Source organism: Notothenia rossii (genome assembly GCF_949606895.1).
Source record: "Notothenia rossii genome assembly, chromosome: 1".
NCBI classification, from domain to species: Eukaryota; Metazoa; Chordata; class Actinopteri; order Perciformes; family Nototheniidae; genus Notothenia; species Notothenia rossii.
Genome location: NC_136912.1, coordinates 32,814,068 through 32,833,409, shown reverse-complemented (window position 1 = coordinate 32,833,409; position 19,342 = coordinate 32,814,068). Strand labels below are relative to the sequence as shown.

Here is a 19,342-nt window from a genome sequence, read left to right as displayed (position 1 = left end):
TTGATCATTTTAATTCTAAAATAACAAATGTCATGGATACCAAATCTCCATGGAGAAAAGCCATGACTGTGAGAACAGCAAAAAGTGAGTGCAGAAAAGCTGAACGCAGGTGGAGAAAAACAAACCTCCAGGTTCACTTGGAAATATATAAAGAGAAACTCGGTTTCTATAATCAGGAAATAAAAAAGGCACGACAATCGTTCTTCTCTGACATCATTAACAAAAATAAAAACAACTCACGTGCTTTGTTTGGTACCGTCAACAGACTAACAAACCCCCCAGTGTCGATAGCCTCAGAATTTCTATCCACCAGGGATACCATTCTCAAACCACTTTGAGAATCCTAATGCACTTAGACTATCGACGTATTTATGATGCGCCAGCGGACGTCATGAATGTCCGTCTGCTGCTGTGGGGAAACTACAGTTTTCTATACAGCGGACTACATTGATGTATAATAAGAACAACAACTACTGTAAACCCAGCGCCGTATTCTATCTAGATACTTTGCACCGCGCTCCCACTTGTTGTACCTGGCAGAGCAAGAAACACTCCAGCCTTTTATTTAAACTTGTTTAAAACATATCTAAATAAATATGTGTGTCCCGGGCCATAAATGCAATTATGCTGTCAGTTTGCAGATAAAGCCACGGCATCACAATTCTTCTGTATTCCACAATATAGTTATTTTCACCTCCCGTATTGCTTTCAACCCACCAGCTTTTATGGAGAAAATAAGTTATATAATAATTAACCAGAGGCATGTTTGTCACTATTTTATGCATAGAAACAACAGGCTACTGTGTGTGTGAGGAATCAGCTGTTTATTTCATATGAGTTTCATTTTGGCAGCGTCCATCACGGCTCTCCCTGGTGGATCCATGATCCATTGCAGCTGGTTGCAATACACTGTCTGCTCCTCGGCAGACAGCTGACATTTATTGTATTGTATTTATTATAAACTTGTTAGCAGTGTTTCCCCTAGGATGGAGTCATAGCAGCGGTGCTAAGGCACGCGGGCCCAGCAAAATGTGAGCGCGGCGCGCATGGACATTTTAAGTGTGTGCGCGTGCGAAGTGCTTCCCGCCATTATGTTTCTATTTGTCTGCCAGCACAAGAAAGACACATACATCATTAAAGGCTTCAAATGTATTCAGTATTGTATGAACATAATTGGTGGTTGGACATCACATCCTCTAGGGGGGTCCGGGGGTATGCCCCCCCGGGAAGATTTGTTTTTACATTTTAATATAAAATGCTTCAATCTGGTGCACTTTGAGCACACAATGACTAGAGACTAGATCTAACTCTAAACACCCATATGAAAAAGATCGTTTTACATTTTAATAATCAAATAATTGAACATACCAATAAACTACCATAGCCAATAACACATATGTAACTTATTTTATTTTTGTTGTTCATTTACATCACTTTCATCAGGCAATTTTTTAGTTTAATATCAGGTGTCAAAAGAGCATGGCACCTAGTAATGAATGTGCCAAATGTCTCCACTTCGTTCCACTGCCCCAGTGACTTGAATATCTTGGGTTCTGCCAAGGGGTTTACTTCCTTAGTTTTTCTCTCATATATCATTTGTCCTGCCTTGTTTCTTGATCCATATATGTTTTCTTTATACTCTATACATAAAATGATGTTTTTTTTATGCTCTATACATAAAATGACTCACTCCATTTAGTGATGATGGCACAGTTGGCATCCTGCCTGAGAGCACTTTATTTTTCTGGGGGTCTTAAAGAATAGCTCTAAGGCTCTCCTAAAGGGAAAGTCTCTGGTTGGGGGGCCATTGATGCTCAATCGCATACAGGTGGCAAGGTGTTCCCCCTGCAAGCGATTTCTCAAGTCAGTCTTCTCCTGTAAATACAAACATAATAATCAACAGACGAGTGGATGTGGAGCCCATGGGGTTGAGATTTGAATAAAGTCAAATAATTATATCACTTGTTCAAGTATCCTACCCGGTTCAATGTTGAGAAATCCCTCTCACAGTTTACACTGGAAACTGGGATGGTCAGGCCAATGGCAGCCAGCTTGCTCAGAGATGGGTAAAGCAGCCCCCATTCACCCACCTCTGATGCCAGTTCCTGCATCACCTGCTGCTGATCCAAGTCCTGAAACACAACATGAACATCAATCCAGGCTATAGAACTCCTGAAAAGGAATGTTACTGTAATTCATTATGATACCTTGAATGGCCCAACTATCAGCTGCTGTTTAAAAGAGGACCATTCCTGCAGCACCTCATTACAGTCAGCCTGTAGAAATTTGCCGGCAAGGAGCTGCACATTGGCCTCATCTCCAGTTGCTGCCTGAGGGCTCAGCGCATGGAAGGCCCCTAAAAGGTCCAGATTCTGGAACCTCCTCTCCAGGCTCTCCAGCAGGCCATCGAAATATGGATCCATCACCTAACCATAACAGCAACAGATTATTAAACTGAAACTTGTGTCCATATTCAAACCACTTAATAGGCATCTAGTATTAACAGGATCCTCCCTCTTAAGCACCTTTTGTATTATTGTTTGCTACGATTGCACTTTGACTTTAGCTCTAGATTATGCTCTTAGTCGCTTGTTTAGAAAGGAGATACACTTGTGAGTTCTGGTGAGTAGAAGCGTCTGCTAAATGCTAAATCCAAAACAAACATACCTGGCTCCTGAACCGGGCCCAGACCTCTTCCCTGGTCAGTCCCTTTCTTGTCCCCCTCTTGTTCCTCTCCTCCTCATGGACAATACTGTAAGCCCCAAGTCCCGCAGGGTTGTCCAGGTCTGCGTGGAGCTTTGAAAGGAAAGACCCTGGTGACTGATGGTCTCCAGCATCTTTAATTGCTCGGAGGCAGGCCATTGTCACAGGGACCTAATAACAAAGACAGAGTAGGTGTAAATGCAGCAGCAGCAGATATCTGGTTAGTATGAGCAGTGTATGGACAGTGGTGTCAAAAATAAAACATTGGAAAGTATACCTGCACTTTCAGAGCAAGGAAGTTGACATTTTCCTTCTGGAACAGCCTTGACAGCCTGCTGATATGTGGCAGCACATCTGCTTGCAGGTAGACCGATGCCACAAAGCGGTAGGTGGCCAGAAAGCCATACAACCCCTTGGCTGTTGGGCATTTCTTATGCTCCGTCTCCTCAGCCAAGGCTGCCAGGACAGCGGTCAGGTTCCGCTGTAGGTTGGAAACAGCCATGGCTTGCGAAAGCCAGCGTGTGTCCTTCACTTCCTAAAAATATTTAGAGCCACAAGATGAAAGCATATTAAGTCATATCAGGTGCCTCCAAATATGGAAGATGTTTTTTCCCTTTTAAATTACCTTCACTTTCAAGTTATCCAGGCCCAAGCACTCTGCTGCAGCCTGGAGTACAGCTGTGCGATTCGCACTGTTCCTGAAGTACAGGTGTAGCTGCTGTAGAAGGTCCCTGAAAGAGTTCATGTAAGCCACTCCTGATGAGGCGTCCTTGCAGCACAGGGCGAGGCGGTGTGCGGCACATGCAACCGACACCATCCATGGGAAGGTGTCCTGTAGCTGCTTGGCCACTCCATTCACTCTCCCTGTTTCAGGACAAACATGTTTTATGTCATGTTTTAGTTTTTAAGCTGCAGTGAATATTAACCTTGTTTTTGTTGGTAGTTCATACCAGTCATAACAGCTGCTCCATCTGTCCCCAGGCCATAAATCCTCTGGGTGGGAATGTTCTTTTTTGTAAGGATCGTTCTTATTGCCTTGACTATGGTGTCAGCTCTGCCATCGCTGACTGTCACCAGGTCCAGAAATTGGCTGTAAAGCAGCCCATTTTTGTCCATGTATCTGATGAACATATTAAACAGTCAGACTGACTCAACAGATGTAGGTCTTTGGGATAAGCCTTATTTGTTTATTATTACTACCCAATCAGTGGCGGTGGAATATGTTGTTGCCCCGATCAGATTCAATCCAGTCTACGTGAAAGAACAACAAGCTAGCAACCGCCAACCAACTGTGATTGGTTTAAAGAAATAGAGCGTTTCCCCCGGAGCCCCCCTGTCCCCGAGTGGTAATGAGTCCAGCCAGACTTTTCTTCAGCGCTGGCACAGTGTAAACGAAGTGTGGAGATAGGTCTGGCTATGCAAGACTATATTAAACATAATAAAGACACGTCAATCAAAATTATTTTAAGTCTTAATTGTTGTCATTCTTGGAATAAAATTATACCTAACGTGAACATCGAGCTGCTTCTTCACAGACACATCTGTGGTCTCGTCCACCTCAAGCCCAATTGCCACAGAAGCACTGATGTTTGCCAAGATAGGCTCTTCAACGACAGTGCCCAGGATTTCTAACATCTCATCGATGATTCGGTGAGATGTGTAGTTGGTCCTCCCGATCTTAAAGAAAACAAATGCACTTAAGATTAAATATTGCACACTTTTTTTGTGATGAAGTTGATTAAAGAAAGCATTAACTTACCTTTAACTTCTCAAAATACTGGCAGCCAAGTAGTTCTGCGAGCTCCAAAAGGTCAGCATAGTTCGTATGGTGAGCATGTTCTTTTTTCGTGAGGTGGTAGAGGCACTTAAAACCACCAATCACCGCTTCGTGTTCAAGGGGGATAACTGGGTCAAAGGCGACCAGCACTGTGGACCCTGTTGAAAGGTAAACAAAAATAAAAATAAAAATTGTAATGTATTATAGCCTACTGTGTTGTTTGTACTATGTTGACCTGCTGAGGGACTGCAGATGAAAACTAGCTTAGGTCTACTAGCTAAATCTGTCACATTTGCATTGATGTAAAACCTGATATGTTGATTAATGTGCATTCTTTTCTTTAAAATAAATAAACTGAAAAAAATAAACTAAACCAGAGAGTTTTGTGAATAATAAGCTAAAAATAAGATACAGTAGGCCTACAGTATTAGTGAATTTTACCTTGAATCAGTGCGGCGTGTGCCTTCACACTCTCTTGATGGTGCCGAGTGGCAGCATGCTTATCAAGGTAGTCGCTTCGGAAAAGCATGCACCCAACCTCAATAAATGGCCGTGTAGACACCCCCCGCTTCGGTGCTTGCTTGTGTTGGCGGCACAAGCGGCAGAACATTCCTGTCGGGACAAGATCTTTGATATATATTTATTTTCTTTAAGAGGTTTTGGCTACTCTATGATCGTTAAAACATCTGAGAGATCAAGCCCCTAACTGCTCCATATGTTAGATTCTCACCATGGTTAGCTATGTTGTACAGCCAAGGTTTGAACCTCGGGTCCTCCATCCACCCTGGATCAAATCCTGATTGCCGGTGCCTTGCTCTTTCTGATCCTCCTACCTCTGACCCTCTGACAGCAGCAGCAGCTGCACCTTGCTCCTCTCTTCTATCCTGACCTGCTCCTTCACCTCCTCTGCTCTGGCCTACTCTCATCGCATGTCCTGTCTAGTACGAGATATCAGTCAATACAATTGTAAATTTAAACAACTACTTAAAAACGATTTCCCAAAAAGTGTGTATCCATTTGCTCCCCTTTCAAAACATTGCTGCCAGACAACAGAGACCCACCTCCCTAACTTCACCAAACTAACCTCCTCCTCATCACCACGATCATCACTTCTCTTTCGTTTGCTGACAAGCCAGCCTTTTAAACTCATCTGAAAATAACATAAGATGTGATGAACAATCTATTACACTGGGTGTTAACTAGCTTTATTACATGGCTTAGTTGAATACTCTATTCTGATTGGTCAATTCAGAACACGTGACACGTTGTTAATCCAGAACAGACAGACCGCTGTCAAGGACTTATTGACCGTTGTTAAGGACGCTTACAAAGAACTTCGGTCGATTTAACTGTATACAGTATGGCCGAAAAGCAAACTGGGACAAGAAAAACAGCGGAGAATTAACGGGGCAGAAACCCTCCTTTTTACGCAACGGTCCAGACATAGACATCAAACGGCGACACATATTCAGTTGCCAGTTACTTTGGCATTAGGGCAGGGATATCTAGATACTTTCCAAGCTTTGACATAATGAATTGTGCTACTTTTAAAGCAAGCAGCGATGTTTTCAAATCTGTAATCAGAAAGCTCCTCAAAAACGCTATCGAAGCAGTTCCTGCCGTTGCTACGTTAGTTCAAACAGTAACAAGGGACTATTTTTCTTAGCGGATGCATGTCATTTTAAATAAATAATAGCGTACTATTTTTTAAATCAATAAAAACATTTTCTAAATCTATAAAAGCATTTCAATTAATATTGGGAGTCATATCGTTACTTTGTTGAGAATGTGGCCATGTAATAAGCGGGATAATGTGCAGCGACTTGGTCGACTTGGTCATGCAGATCTAGATCCCTCCGCTTCGTGTCGGGCTCCTGATCAGCCTGTCGGGTGTTCTTTTCCCCATAATGACCGCGTCGCTTTACATTATCCCTTACAAACTAGCTAAGTTAGCTAGATGTAATTCATTCTTAACTGTAGGCTTTTATCAAAGTATTAATTTACTTAATCTAAATGTAACAACATTTTAAATTATAATAACTTACATTTATGGCGTTATGACCTTCTTCTTGAGGTGATTGTGTCCAAATAAAGTTATGTCTGCTTCAACTTGCTGTTGTCTGTCTTGTCAGGCAGTTTTCCTTCAGCTCTGAAAATGACAGCTTTCCCGCGTATCGGTGGCTCGAAGTTGCCGCGAGCGCTAGGGGGCAGCACTTATAATTCTTTTAATAAAAAAAAATTTTTTAATTTTTTTTTTATCTGCTGCCCCCCTAGCAGCGCCGCTGCTGAAAACATATAGGGGAAACACTGTGTTAGTCCTTAACATCTATCACTGTGTATGTCACTATTCAAGCATGTTTTAAAAGTTTAACAAACCCCACACACACTTTATTTGATAATTTCAGTAAAAACTGACGTTCATAATTTTCTTTTTGATTATTATAGTGATGAACATTAAAAACAAAGCATGTTGGTTGATTTTGGACCCCCCTCACTATTTTTTAAAACTTTAATTAAATGTTTGATAAGAGCATGCAGATCACAGTACAGTATGCTCGTTCAGTAAAACACGTACACAGATAAAGAGGAAGAGACAGATCACTGCATCAATATGCAAACCAAACCAAACTTACAGTTAACTTTACTGCTGGAGAAGAGAGATCAGGGGGGGAGAGCCTTGGCTGATGGGCCATTAGGTGTGTAAACAAAGAGAGTCACACATTACATTACATTGCATTTAGCTGACGCTTTTATCCAAAGCGACTTACAATAAGTACATTCGACAAGGAAGATACAACCTTGAAGAAAATAGAATCATATAAGTACATCAGGTTTCATAGACCCAAACATTTCAAGTGCTACTCAACTGGCTTTAGATAAGCCAGCCCTTTATTAGTATATAAGTGCTTTGTTAGTAGTTCTATCGCTCGAACTGGAGTCGAAAGAGATGAGTTTTCAGTCTGCGCCGGAAGATGTGCAAGCTATCTGCTGTCCTGATGTCAATGGGGAGCTCATTCCACCATTTTGGAGCCAGGATAGCAAACCCACATGTTTTTGCTGATGGGAACTTGGGTCCCCCTCGCAGTGCGGGTGCAGCGAGCTGTTTGGCTGATGCAGAGTGAAGTGCATGTGCTGGGGTGTACAGTTTAACCATGTCCTGGATGTAGGAAGGGCCAGATCCATTCACAGCATGGTAAGCAAGTACCAGTGTCTTGAAGTGGATTCTAGCAGTTACCGGAGGCCAGTGAAGGGAGCGGAGGAGCGGCGTGGTGTGGGAACATTTTGGAAGGTTAAAGACCAGACGAGCAGCTGCACTCTGGATGAGCTGCAGAGGTCGGATGGCACATGCAGGTAGACCAGCCAGGAGGGAGTTGCAGTAGTCTAGGCGTGAGATGACGAGAGCCTGGACCAAAACCTGCGTCGCTTTCTGGGTCAGCTGGGGACGTATCCTCCTGATGTTGTAAAGCGTGTATCTGCAGCAGCGGGTTGTAGCAGCAATGTTTGCAGTGAATGACAGTTTGTTATCTAGGATCACACCCAGATTCCTTGCAGTCTGAGTCGGGGACACACACAGCTGATCACCTGAGACATGCCGTTTCATTCAGGCTATTTAAAAAAAAAAAAACGGTCTGATTTTAACATTGCACAACAATGAATTCAATGTGTGATTGTTATAGCAGTAATATTAAACACTAATAATACAGTAAACTATTAACAATAGTATAATATTATAGCCCGTTTGCCCATGGTGAGATGACGAGGCTCCATTAAAAAGAAACCTCTTTTTAGTTAATTACTGAGTTTGGGCAATTTAATAACGTTTTAATGAAGTTGACTACAGCATATTCATATTTGTCAGTGCTTTCATGTCAATTCGGTGAAAATAAACATAAATGATCGTGAAGATGATGATTAAATTATGATTAAAAATCGGTAGTGAGAGCCATGCTGCATTTCCTCCCGTCGGATGTGATATAAAAACAAACCGATTATTTTTGTAGTTGGAAACTCACAAGGATTAAACCACATTTATTAGTGCTTTCATGTCAATTTGGCGAACATATGATAAATTAAGCCGGGCTGCATTTCCTGATGGAAAAACAAACCGATGGTTTTGTAGATGTAGTACGCCAACATGGATTAAACAACATTATTTTGTTAAATAAAAACATGGTGATGTTTTGTAAATGATTACTGTAGTGTACATGTCTCTTATTTAGCACAGAATATGATCCTATCCGTGGCATATGGATCTTAACAAAGATCAGCTATGTCAGATACCTTTAGATCTATCAGCTTTTTATTTCACATGAGTTCCTGTGTGGCAGCTTTTTAATTACTGCTTCCCCTGGTGGATCCATGATCCATTGCAGCTGGTTTCATTATAATTTAATTTATATATGAAGGGTGCGTATCAAGTCATGCGGGGGGTTTACCTTTTAGCGAGGGCCCACCCCGTGCCAATCACGGGCCCACATTGGTAGGGGCGTCTGAAATGAGGTGCTACATCTGTATAGGCATGTGAAATGCACTCGCAGAGCCATCCTCTCGCTCGCACACTCTCTTGGCCGAAGTCAAGGCAAGCAGCAAAGCTGTTTTCAATGATAGTACCTTCAGGGAGGAGAGCTCCAGAGGCTCAAATGGTTCTGTGACCAGAGCCTCGAGCACCAACAGCAGATCCCATTCCGGGTTGGAGACATGCACCTTTGGGCGCTGTCTCCTGACCCCCTGCACAAAACGCACCAGAAGCGGTTGACTAAAGGCTGACCTGCCACCAAATCCCTCATGGTAGGATGAGATGGCTGCTGCATACACTTTGTGGAATTGTGGAATGAGCAAGCCCCCTGTCCACCAGTATCTGTAAATAGGACAGAATAGAGCCCAACATACATGATAGAGGCTCTAGACTCCTTTCTTCACACCACCGCTGGAATCCCAACCACTTCATCCTGTAACAGGCTGTGGTGGATCCTGCTCTTGCTGCCTGGATAACAACCTTGTCAGACAGTCCACCCCGTCTCAGCCTGTCCCTCTCAGAAGCCAAGCCTGGAGAGGTTGGCCCAGAGTGGGTAATGCCCCTATTGCACCTGCTTCCTGAGACAACGCCCCCCAGACCTGAGGAACCGTCCAGGGCTGGCCCACCATCATCTGTGTCACCTCCGCGTGCCAAGGTGCTGAGCGGCGACCTGGGGCTACCAGGATGACTGACAATCGTTCTCTTCTCACCCTCTCCAGGAGGGAGGGAATGAGACGCAGTGGTGGAAAGGCGTAGAGCAGCTTTCTTGGCCATGGCTCGTGTGCAAACGCGTCCACCCCCAAGGGTGGATTGTCCTGCCGAGCCAGGGAAAACCATACAGTACAGTGGCTGTTGCGCCGGTTGGCGAACAGGTCCACCTCCACTTTCCCGAACTGGGCCCAGATCTGCTTCACCACCTCCGGGTGAAGCATCCATTCGTCTGGCAGGGGCCCGCCTCTCAATATGAGGTCAGCCCCCCTGTTCTCCCGCCCCGGGATGTGGAGGGCTTTCAGAGAAAACGCATTCTCTGAGGCCCACAACCACAGGTTCTCCGCTGTGCTCAACAAGGCAGCGGAGCGGACTCGGCCCTGCCTGTTGATGTACGCCACTGTGGTGCGGTTGTCGCTCCTCACCAGCACATGTTTGTCCTGTAGTAAGGGTTTGAATTGCTGTAGGACCAACACTACTGCCCGCAGCTCTAGAAGGTTGATGTGCCGAGTCTCTGTCAGAGGCCAGCCACCACCTATAGCTCTCTCTAGGCAGGTCCCCCCCCCTTTTATCTGTGAACACCGTGATGTAGGAGGTTACCCGCCCCAGTGGAGTTCCCCTCCGCAGATGATTTTGGGACCCCCAGTATCGGAGGTTGCCCTCCACTGAGGGGGGATGGTCACCAGACGTCGTTTGGGCCCCTTGGGATCTAAACGAATGCCGGCAAACCACCTCTGCACCTCTGCAGTAACCCCAGCGGTACCACAAGGTGAGCAGCCGCCATGAGACCCAGAGTCTTCATGATGGTCAAAGCCGTCACCGTTGCCCCCTGTCGCAGTCTGCAAACTGCCCGAAGCAGGGATGCCTGTCTGCTCTCTGACAGGGTGGCACGTAGTCTGCCTGCATCGAGCTAAATCCCCAGATGCTCCACCTGCTGGTACCTTATAGAGTCCAGAGTCTAGACTCCACCTGCTGGTGAGGTATGGGACTGCTCTTCTTCCAATTGACCGCAAAACCCAACTTGGCTATGTGTAGGATCAATTGGTCTGTGTGGAACATTACCCATTCGTCCAGATAAAAGAAAACCCTCATGCCATGGTCGCATGTAGATGCGGTTTACAGGCAATTATGATGATGAATGCATTTTTGTATCACTAAAATACAGCAACACATCTTTGATTCATGACATTTATAACTGGAATATTACAATTATTATTAACTTTGTCTGTACAAAGTAGCCTGTCCAGGAAATATGCCCAAATCAACAAAAACTGCGAGCCGGTAAGCAAGACGGTCCGCTTCTGAAAAGTTTCTGAAACGCGCCTGGTAGGGTATGACACCGGAGGAGGCCGGACCAAAACCGCAGCGCAGCCGTGACGCGACGCAGATGGACCCGGTGGAATCGAGGGGGTAGCCTATCACATACATTAAATAATTCACAACACACTCTTTAATCAGAATATAATGTTCTTTTAAAAAACGTTAACTAAAGGGAACAATCTATTTGACACAGCTGAAGCTCTGGCCTTCCTTAAAAACTAACTAATTTAATAAAAATCACAGTTGTATTACACACAATGCAATGTTTTTTGAGAACAAAAATTCGTAACTAATGCACCATAATACATTTTGACGAAAAATTAAAAATATTATGAATACAAATAAAATAAAAGAAGCCTGCCGTGAGTTACTACAAGTTATAAAGTAGATTTTAAAAACGTTTTATAGAATAAAAGCTCACTGTTGGACGTTGTAGAAATGCGTGTGTGCACCACGACAAAGCAGCCTCATTCACTTTACATTGGGGTTGTTTGCGTGGTGCACACGTAAATGTAGCAAAGTTCGTGATTCCACCACGCAATGCGGTGTTAAGGAGTCGTGGTGGAGTCACGCATTCTGGTATTCTAACCCAATCACATGAGCGCGCCCCCACGAGGGTATGATTTATTGCGTTCATGACACTTCATGTACGCATTTCGCGCTGTCCGGTCAGCTAGCTAAACAGAGGGCGGAGCATCAGGTGATGATGCAGAGCTGTGTGTGTCCGTCAGACTCAGCAGCTGATCTGATCTCTCTCTCGCGTCCGGTTATACTTAACTCTCGTTTATGTCCATATCGATCAGATCCAGCTCTCCTGATTGGCCTTTATAGAGAGCACCGATCAAACTATTAAGAGTGAATATCGGCCGATAATGACCGGCGGGGCTCCCCCCGTTGACAGTTCACTGCCTAGCACTGGCTTCACAGTGCACTGATCGATTAGGCTAAGCTAACCTGTAGCTGCTCCCTCCACACTCACAACAACTTCATACAGACATAAATAAAGCAGCTGTATTTGCCATACAGGAAACCCATATTTAAAACGGTTTTGCCTGCCGTTTTTGTGTACACAAGCATTCATCAATGGTTCGGAAAGTGGCGCTGTACCTTAATAATATAAAGGCTTGTATTTGCGTGCATTTCCTGTTCGGAAAGTGGCTATGTACTGAGAGTGGAGGTGTCCTTAGATTAGCGCCTGGAGGCAGGCTCCATGGACCTGTCAGCTCCGGACAGCGCAAAATGCTTACATGAAGCGCTACGTCATGAACGTAATAAATCTACCCTCGTGGGGGCGCGCTCATGTGATTGGCTTAGAATTGAGGAGACATCTGATTGGCTATAGATAGAACAAATTACAAGTACGAATCGGCTGAACGTCAGGGGAGTCTCAAAAAACCCACACACGAATGCACAGCGATCCATGCACAGAAAGCGGTTTGTGTTTGCAGGTGCAGCGGTTTTAAACGGAAAACAAATATGTGAGGATCAAAAATACATAGGTAAAACTTTTTTCTGTATTTGGATTGTGAAGTTATTTTTTGGGGGATTTTATTAAAAACTGCATATCTATCAATCTATGTGTCGTTTGATGCCAATCTTTTAATATTTTTTACTCATTCATATATATATATATATCTTTAGAAAATAATATAATGTACATTTTCATAATATAATGTACATTTTTTTTTAAAGTTATTTATTTTTTGGATTTTATTAATAACTGCATATCTATCAATCTATGTGTCCTTTGATGCCAATCTTTTAATATTTTGTACTTATTCATATATATATATATTTTTTAAATCACACGACCGCCCTTCAAGCCAATCAGAATCGAGCTGCTGAGAGTGAAACTGCGTATCTGCTCAGCTTTTGGAGCAAGTGAGAGCTAGTGGATATTTCGCTCTGCAGCTGGATGAGAGCACGGATGTAGCAAATATTGATGTTTATATATATAAATATGTTTATTGTTAATATTACTGTTGAATATTATACATAATACTATTAAGGCATAAGTAAATTCAAAAATGCTAAAAATATATGTTAATTGTTCATATTGCTTTTCAAAATTATATAATATTATAAAGACATAAATCACTTAAAAAATGCTTTCAAAATATGTTTACTGTTGATATTACTGTTTAATATTGTGTTAAGAATGTTTATAACAGAAGACACAATGAATGTAATGAATGACAAACAAAAGATAAATACAAAAATTGTTTAGAAGAATAACTGATTATTAATTATTAATACAAATATATATTAAGAAAATGTATTAAGCTGTATGATTAATTTTTCATATTCCATCCATCCATCCATCTTCTCCCGCTTATCCGTGGTCGGGTCGCGGAGGTAGCAGTTCCAGCAGAGAGCCCCAAACTTTATTTTCCCTGGCCACATCAACCAGCTCTGACTGGGGGATCCCAAGGCGCTCCCAGGCCAGCGAAGAGATATAATCCCTCCATCTGGTTCTAGGTCTACCCCTTGGTCTCTTCCCAGCTGGACGTGCCTGGAACACCTCCCTAGGGAGGCGCCCAGGTGGCATCCTAACTAGGTGCCCGAACCACCTCAACTGGCTCCTTTCGACGCGAAGGAGGAGCGGTTCAACTCCGAGTCCCTCCCGGATGACTGAACTTCTCACCTTATCCCTAAGGGAGACACCAGCCACCCTGCGGAGAAACCCATCTCGGCCGCTTGTACCCGCGATCTCGTTCTTTCGGTCATGACCCATCCTTCATGACCATAGGTGAGGGTAGGAACGAAAATGGCGCGGTAGACAGAGAGCTTTGCCTTCTGGCTCAGCTCCCTTTTCGTCACAACGGTGCGGTAAAGAGACTGCAGTACCGCTCCCGCTGCTCCGATTCTCCGACCCATCTCACGCTCCATTGTTCCCTCACTCGAGAACAAGACCCCGAGATACTTGAATTCCTTCACTTGGGATAAGGACTCATTCCCTACTTGGAGTGGACAGTCCATCGGTTCCCTGCTGAGAACCATGGCCTCAGATTTGGAGGTGCTGATCCTCATCCCAGCCGCTTCACACTCGGTTGCGAACCGATCCACTGAGTGCTGAAGGTCGCAGACCAATGAAGCCATCAGAACCACATCATCTGCAAAAAGCAGTCGTGCAATCCTTAGTCCACCGAACTGCAGACCCCTAATTTTTCATATTCTCCATCATAATGTACTCATCATTTAAAAAAAAATTGCAACAGGGGGGTCCCCGCCAGACGATAATGCTATATGGAGGTCCTTGGCATGGCAAAGTTTGGGAACCCCTGAGTTAGGGCACAATTAACCATACCATAACAACTGGTTGCTCTGCCAATTATTATGGTAACCATGGAAATGGTAATCCGTGAAATGCTGGAGACAGCAGAGGTCTCTATTTGAGATGATAAGTGGCCTCTTGGGGTTGTTTGCAGTAAGACATCCATCTTGACAAACATGCAGTTGTCAGCAGGCTGTGGTATCAAATGCTAACAACGATGACATTTGAGCTATGCACATGGAAATTACATTATATATTTTTCTTTTTACATAAAACCTTGAAACACAAAACTTTTCCAAATCTTAAAGCATAGTTGTTTGGGACAACAGAGCCTTATGTAATGAGGTTCATTATTTTAAAGGCATCTATAATTGCCTTGAGACCATGTTTAAACATGATCAGTGACCTATGCAGTGGTACACATCAGACCACTTTTTCAAAATTCAGTTTTCAATAAAAATGAATACTCTATTTAGGTGGATTGTTTTATGTGTAATATTTCCATTGTGACCTTAGAGTACACCAAAATGACAGATGCAGATATGACAAGGGCACAAGGATGGCCTCCTGGGTCGGCAAATAGTCAGTTGTAAAGCGATTTATAATGACGTTCACGGTCACTGTCGCAGAGGCATTATGTTTTCGGGGCGCCCGTCCCATTCTCACCAACGTGATATATCAGGAACGCCTTGAGGACATTTTTTCAGATTTATCACATTTCTTGGACTCAAGAAAGAACTGATTACATTTTGGCGGTCAGAGATCACTGTTACCTCACAAACCATAACTCCAAAATAAATGTAGTGTCTGATCACCTAATGCAACTGCAAGTGCCATGCAAGTGCCATTTGCCAGACAAATACCTGCTGTCATTATGTTTTCCATAAGTAAATTGGTATGATATGTTTCATTATTGTTAATGTAGCAATGATCAAATATGCTGAATTGTTGAATAAAATATATGAAATGCTGCCCTAGTCAAGATGGGAGATATGGAATTACAAAAGCAGGTGCTCTAAGAGGACAGGGCAAATAGTCAAGAAAGAAAAAAATAATGACCATGCAGCTTCCTTAAAATGGAAACCCATAGTAATGGTTGGCAGTCTGAAAAGAATATAAGGCACTACAAATATTAAAATAAAACGTTAAAAAAAACGTTCACGGGCTAGAGTTAGGCTAGCAACTCACAGCAGCAGTATGCCTATTGTCATTAGTGGCGTGAACATGACCACAAAACTATAGGCATATATATTATAGTTCATAACAGGTAATGTCAAAGCTATGAACTGCATTGTTCTAGTTTAGCTGCAATATAGGCTATATGTAACATCTAACATTTACAAAAGTCACCTGTAATAGTTACCTTATTTAGGACTAGATGCCGTTTGCATGGTGGAGAGCAGCAAGGTGATGAAGGGACCTTTGAAGACAGCGCCACTGCAGCGCACACTTCTTATCTCATAATTATGTATTTTTATCTCATGATTATGACTTTTTATCTCATTATTTCGACTTTCTTATCTCATAATTATGACTTTTTATCTCATTATTATGACTTTTTATCTCATTATGACTTTTTATCTCATAATTTCGACTTTCTTATCTCATAATTATGACTTTTTATCTCATAATATCGACTTTCTTATCTCATAATTATGACTTTTTATCTCATTATTATGACTTTTTATCTCATAATTATGACTTTTTATCTCATTATTATGAATTTTTGTCTCATAATTTCGACTTTTTTATCTCATAATTATGACTTTTCATGGGGATTTTATTTTTTTCAAGTCGCGGAAATGGGCTTCCATAACACAGAGAACAATTTTCAAATGTTCTTTTTCTTCCTTTGACTTCCTACTCTGCTTTGTAATATAAGCTCTTTATCATTCAGAGAGGGAGTCTCGTTAAATAATTCCTGGTCTTCTTCTCCCACCTCACCGCCCTCTGACCTGCGTCAAGCATACTGTCTCCGCTGTGAGACAAAGGCCATTGTGTCATCCTCCTGTGACATACAGTATGTATGTACGTGTGAGAGTGTGAGTGTGCATGTGCAAGACAGAGAGACAGAGACACTGAGGTAATGCTTACGTCTAGGTGGGGGCAGGGGCAGGGGCGGGATCAACCCCCCAACAACAACAAAAAGCCGGCGTTTTATCCAGTTTGTACACAACGATGGAGAAACTTAACAAGCAGCAGTGGTCCACTGAAGAGACCAGCTACCTACTGGGAATCTGGTCTTCCGAAGAGGTACAGAGGAAGCTGGAGCACAATCGGCCATTGTTGTTGTTGTCGGTGTCAGCTGTGAGGGGTTTCAGCACGGTTTGGCTTTATGAAGCAGGCACGCAAACGGTTACGTCATGACGCAAACAATGACGCAGCACCAGTCTGACTCTGGTCAATGTGAAAAGAACCGGAGCTAAACCGAAGAACCGGTTCTGAACCTGAAAAGCTCTAGCACGGAGCTTGAACCGGAGTTGCGTTGGTGTGAATGAGGTATAAGAGATGAACTCTCCCTCACAAATAAGATAAATAGAAGAAACACTTTTGACACACAGACTAGCATGTTTTGAATCATCTAGAAAGGATCTGCTTTTATTTACTTATCTTACACAATTAGGCTCATTGGATCCACAAGAGGCTCAGCATTATAAGAATAATTGCTTGACATTTGCATGAGAGGCCAAGGCCTCCCTGGTATGTCCCTTGCCAAAAATGTATCTTACTTTGCAACAGTATTTACTGATCTTAAAAAAAGCTATTATGAGATGGTTGCTGACAAAGAAGTCCTTATTTCTTTTGTCATATCACTGCAATTACTAGCTTTCAGTGGCAAGCCGTGACTTTTATACCTAGGCCCTCTATCGATTAGATTTATGATTCTTAAATAATGAAAGTAGGGTAGACATGTGGATATTATCCGGCTGAACAAAATGTGCATTTATCAAACAGGTTCGTTCCACAGATCTTATTTCCAGCTATTTTCCAAAATCCTATGGAGAAATCCCATTGCTTTTTTGTCGAGGGAACCCGAGCGCAGCTCTTACTTCCGGGTTTTAGGACACGTCATGGCACCACTTTATACACATGTATAAACCTCACAGCGGGCGGTACTTGTCATAAAGTCCGCGAAAATAAAGCCCACCCATTTAGGGGGAAGATATGATCGGTAAATTGTACTGTCATTTGACATTACTCTCTCGTTGAGTTACTATAGCTGGCCCTCTGTGAATGTACAGAGGGACAAACAAGCTCTCCCGTCTTCACAGTAACCGCAGAGACGGCATTTAACCCTTCACATTCCAACAGAAACTGAACAGGCAGAGCCGAAGGATTTATTTCTTTGGAAATGTTATTTTAAATACAATTAAATCAAGTTATTTTGGTCAAACTAATGACAACTTTAACAACACATTTTTTTTTTTTTTTTAATGTTTTCAAATATTATTTTTTAGAATATCTTAGGCCCTCACAGAGGGCCTAGAGGGCTCTGACGGCTTGCCACTGCTATCTACAGCCTTTTAAAGAGGGAACAGTGCCAGGGGTCTCAGAAGGCTAATGGTGAGAGTAGTCTTCTGGAAATGAAAAAATAAAAAATAAAAAAACAAGGCATTGCACATATTTAAAAATGAAAAGAGTAGAAATAAACAAATCTAAAAATCTAAAATACTATCAATATGTCTTTCTGTCGACATCCACTCCCTCTAATTCAGCCTAGGAATTTAATAATGTTTGAAGTCCTTTCCTTTTTGTTTATTAACCCTCTGTCGTAGCTGAAGTAAAACTGTAACTTTAACGCTTGTTTCAATGAGAGAGAAAACCATATTTAAACTTCAACTTGACAGACTTAGCCCAGGTGATCGTTGTGGTTGTGTCGACAGAGAGAGGGAGATAGGGGATAGTATAACAGAACTTATAGGCTAAGGGGCGGGACATCTCTAAGCGGTTGACCAATCACAACAGAGTTGGCCAGCTAAACAATCAGAGCAGACTGGGCTCTGGTTTCAGACAGAGGGTGAAAAGAGGTGCTGCAGCAAAAGGCAGTATGAGACAAATTAAGAGCTTTTTGAACATTAAAGCAGGAAAATATGTCACAGTAGAGGCACAGTACATAACAGGGCCCCTTTAATCTCCCTTCCTGAACACAACCTTTTTTGATCATTATATTTTATTTAGGTTGAAAAATAGACACCAACATAAAATCAACTTAAATGTTCCATCATAATCCCCACAAAAGAGATCTTGTCATTATTTCCCTGTGTTATTCCTCTTTTCTCTCTGCCATTTTTCAGAAGCTGAAATTATTTTTAAAACAGCCTTCTTGACATGTTGTGACCAATCTCTAGGACAAACTTGTAACAATAATATTTTTGCAATCATGGCTCTTAAGTGTGTCATTGTTATTCCTAATATAATTGTGCATCATTATCCATTAAAACATGTCCAAGTCCAAAACACGTAATTACAAAACATGTTGTGCCCATGTAGACAATGTCGATTTGGTCAACAACATGGTGCAGCAAAACTGTCGAGATATCTTTTGTTCAAAATTTGATTTAGCAGCTGGACTTGCTGCCCTACTGTTAGAAAGAAGCATCAGAACCATTACATCTCTATCAGTAATGATATTTTACATTCTTGGTTTTTGGAAGTAGAAGATTTATGGACTGCATTAATTCCCAGTTCACTTAGAATCAAACAAAAGCAGCAGCAGCAAATATATATATTAAAAATTAAAAGAACGTGCACAAAAAAGTTAATGAGGAAAAATGTAGTATGAAAGAAAAATAAAGAATCAAAGGTTTAATATATAATTAATCAATTATAAAACATTTATCGTTTTAGTAAAATGAATGTATGCCTACATTGTTTATAACATTTACTGGCATACTAAATAATATATTCGGTCATGTATTAATTTATCCTTGGCAGCTTCCATCCTATACATTTGCTTACACAAGGCCTTGGAATTGAATACTTTTCCACCACATCAACCTGTGAGCAACACCAGTATACTTTACTGAAGGTCATGTGCAGTGTA

General features: G+C 42.2%; 2 protein-coding genes and 1 long non-coding RNA gene across 4 annotated transcripts in view; 1 reads left to right on the top strand and 2 right to left on the bottom strand.

Moving 5' to 3' along the window:
* The window catches only part of LOC307046049 (uncharacterized protein), a 96,038-nt gene that overhangs the window by 37,353 nt on the left and 39,343 nt on the right, over positions 1-19,342 (top strand). The window lies entirely within an intron of this gene.
* LOC307018953 (zinc finger protein 862-like) lies at positions 1,135-5,009 on the bottom strand (the record flags this gene model as incomplete). Its single annotated transcript, XM_079649501.1, has 9 exons — positions 1,135-2,132; positions 2,208-2,426; positions 2,668-2,874; positions 2,981-3,238; positions 3,329-3,567; positions 3,654-3,823; positions 4,208-4,380; positions 4,463-4,638; positions 4,922-5,009. The coding sequence occupies 9 exons, from the start codon at positions 5,007-5,009 to the stop codon at positions 1,959-1,961; spliced, it is 1,704 nt and encodes a 567-aa protein (XP_079505627.1). The 3' UTR covers positions 1,135-1,958.
* On the bottom strand, positions 5,211-6,705 carry LOC307047361. Its single transcript, XR_013810398.1, has 3 exons — positions 6,526-6,705; positions 5,565-5,630; positions 5,211-5,418 (listed from the first exon to the last, which is right to left on the bottom strand). It is a non-coding gene; the product is annotated as an uncharacterized lncRNA (long non-coding RNA).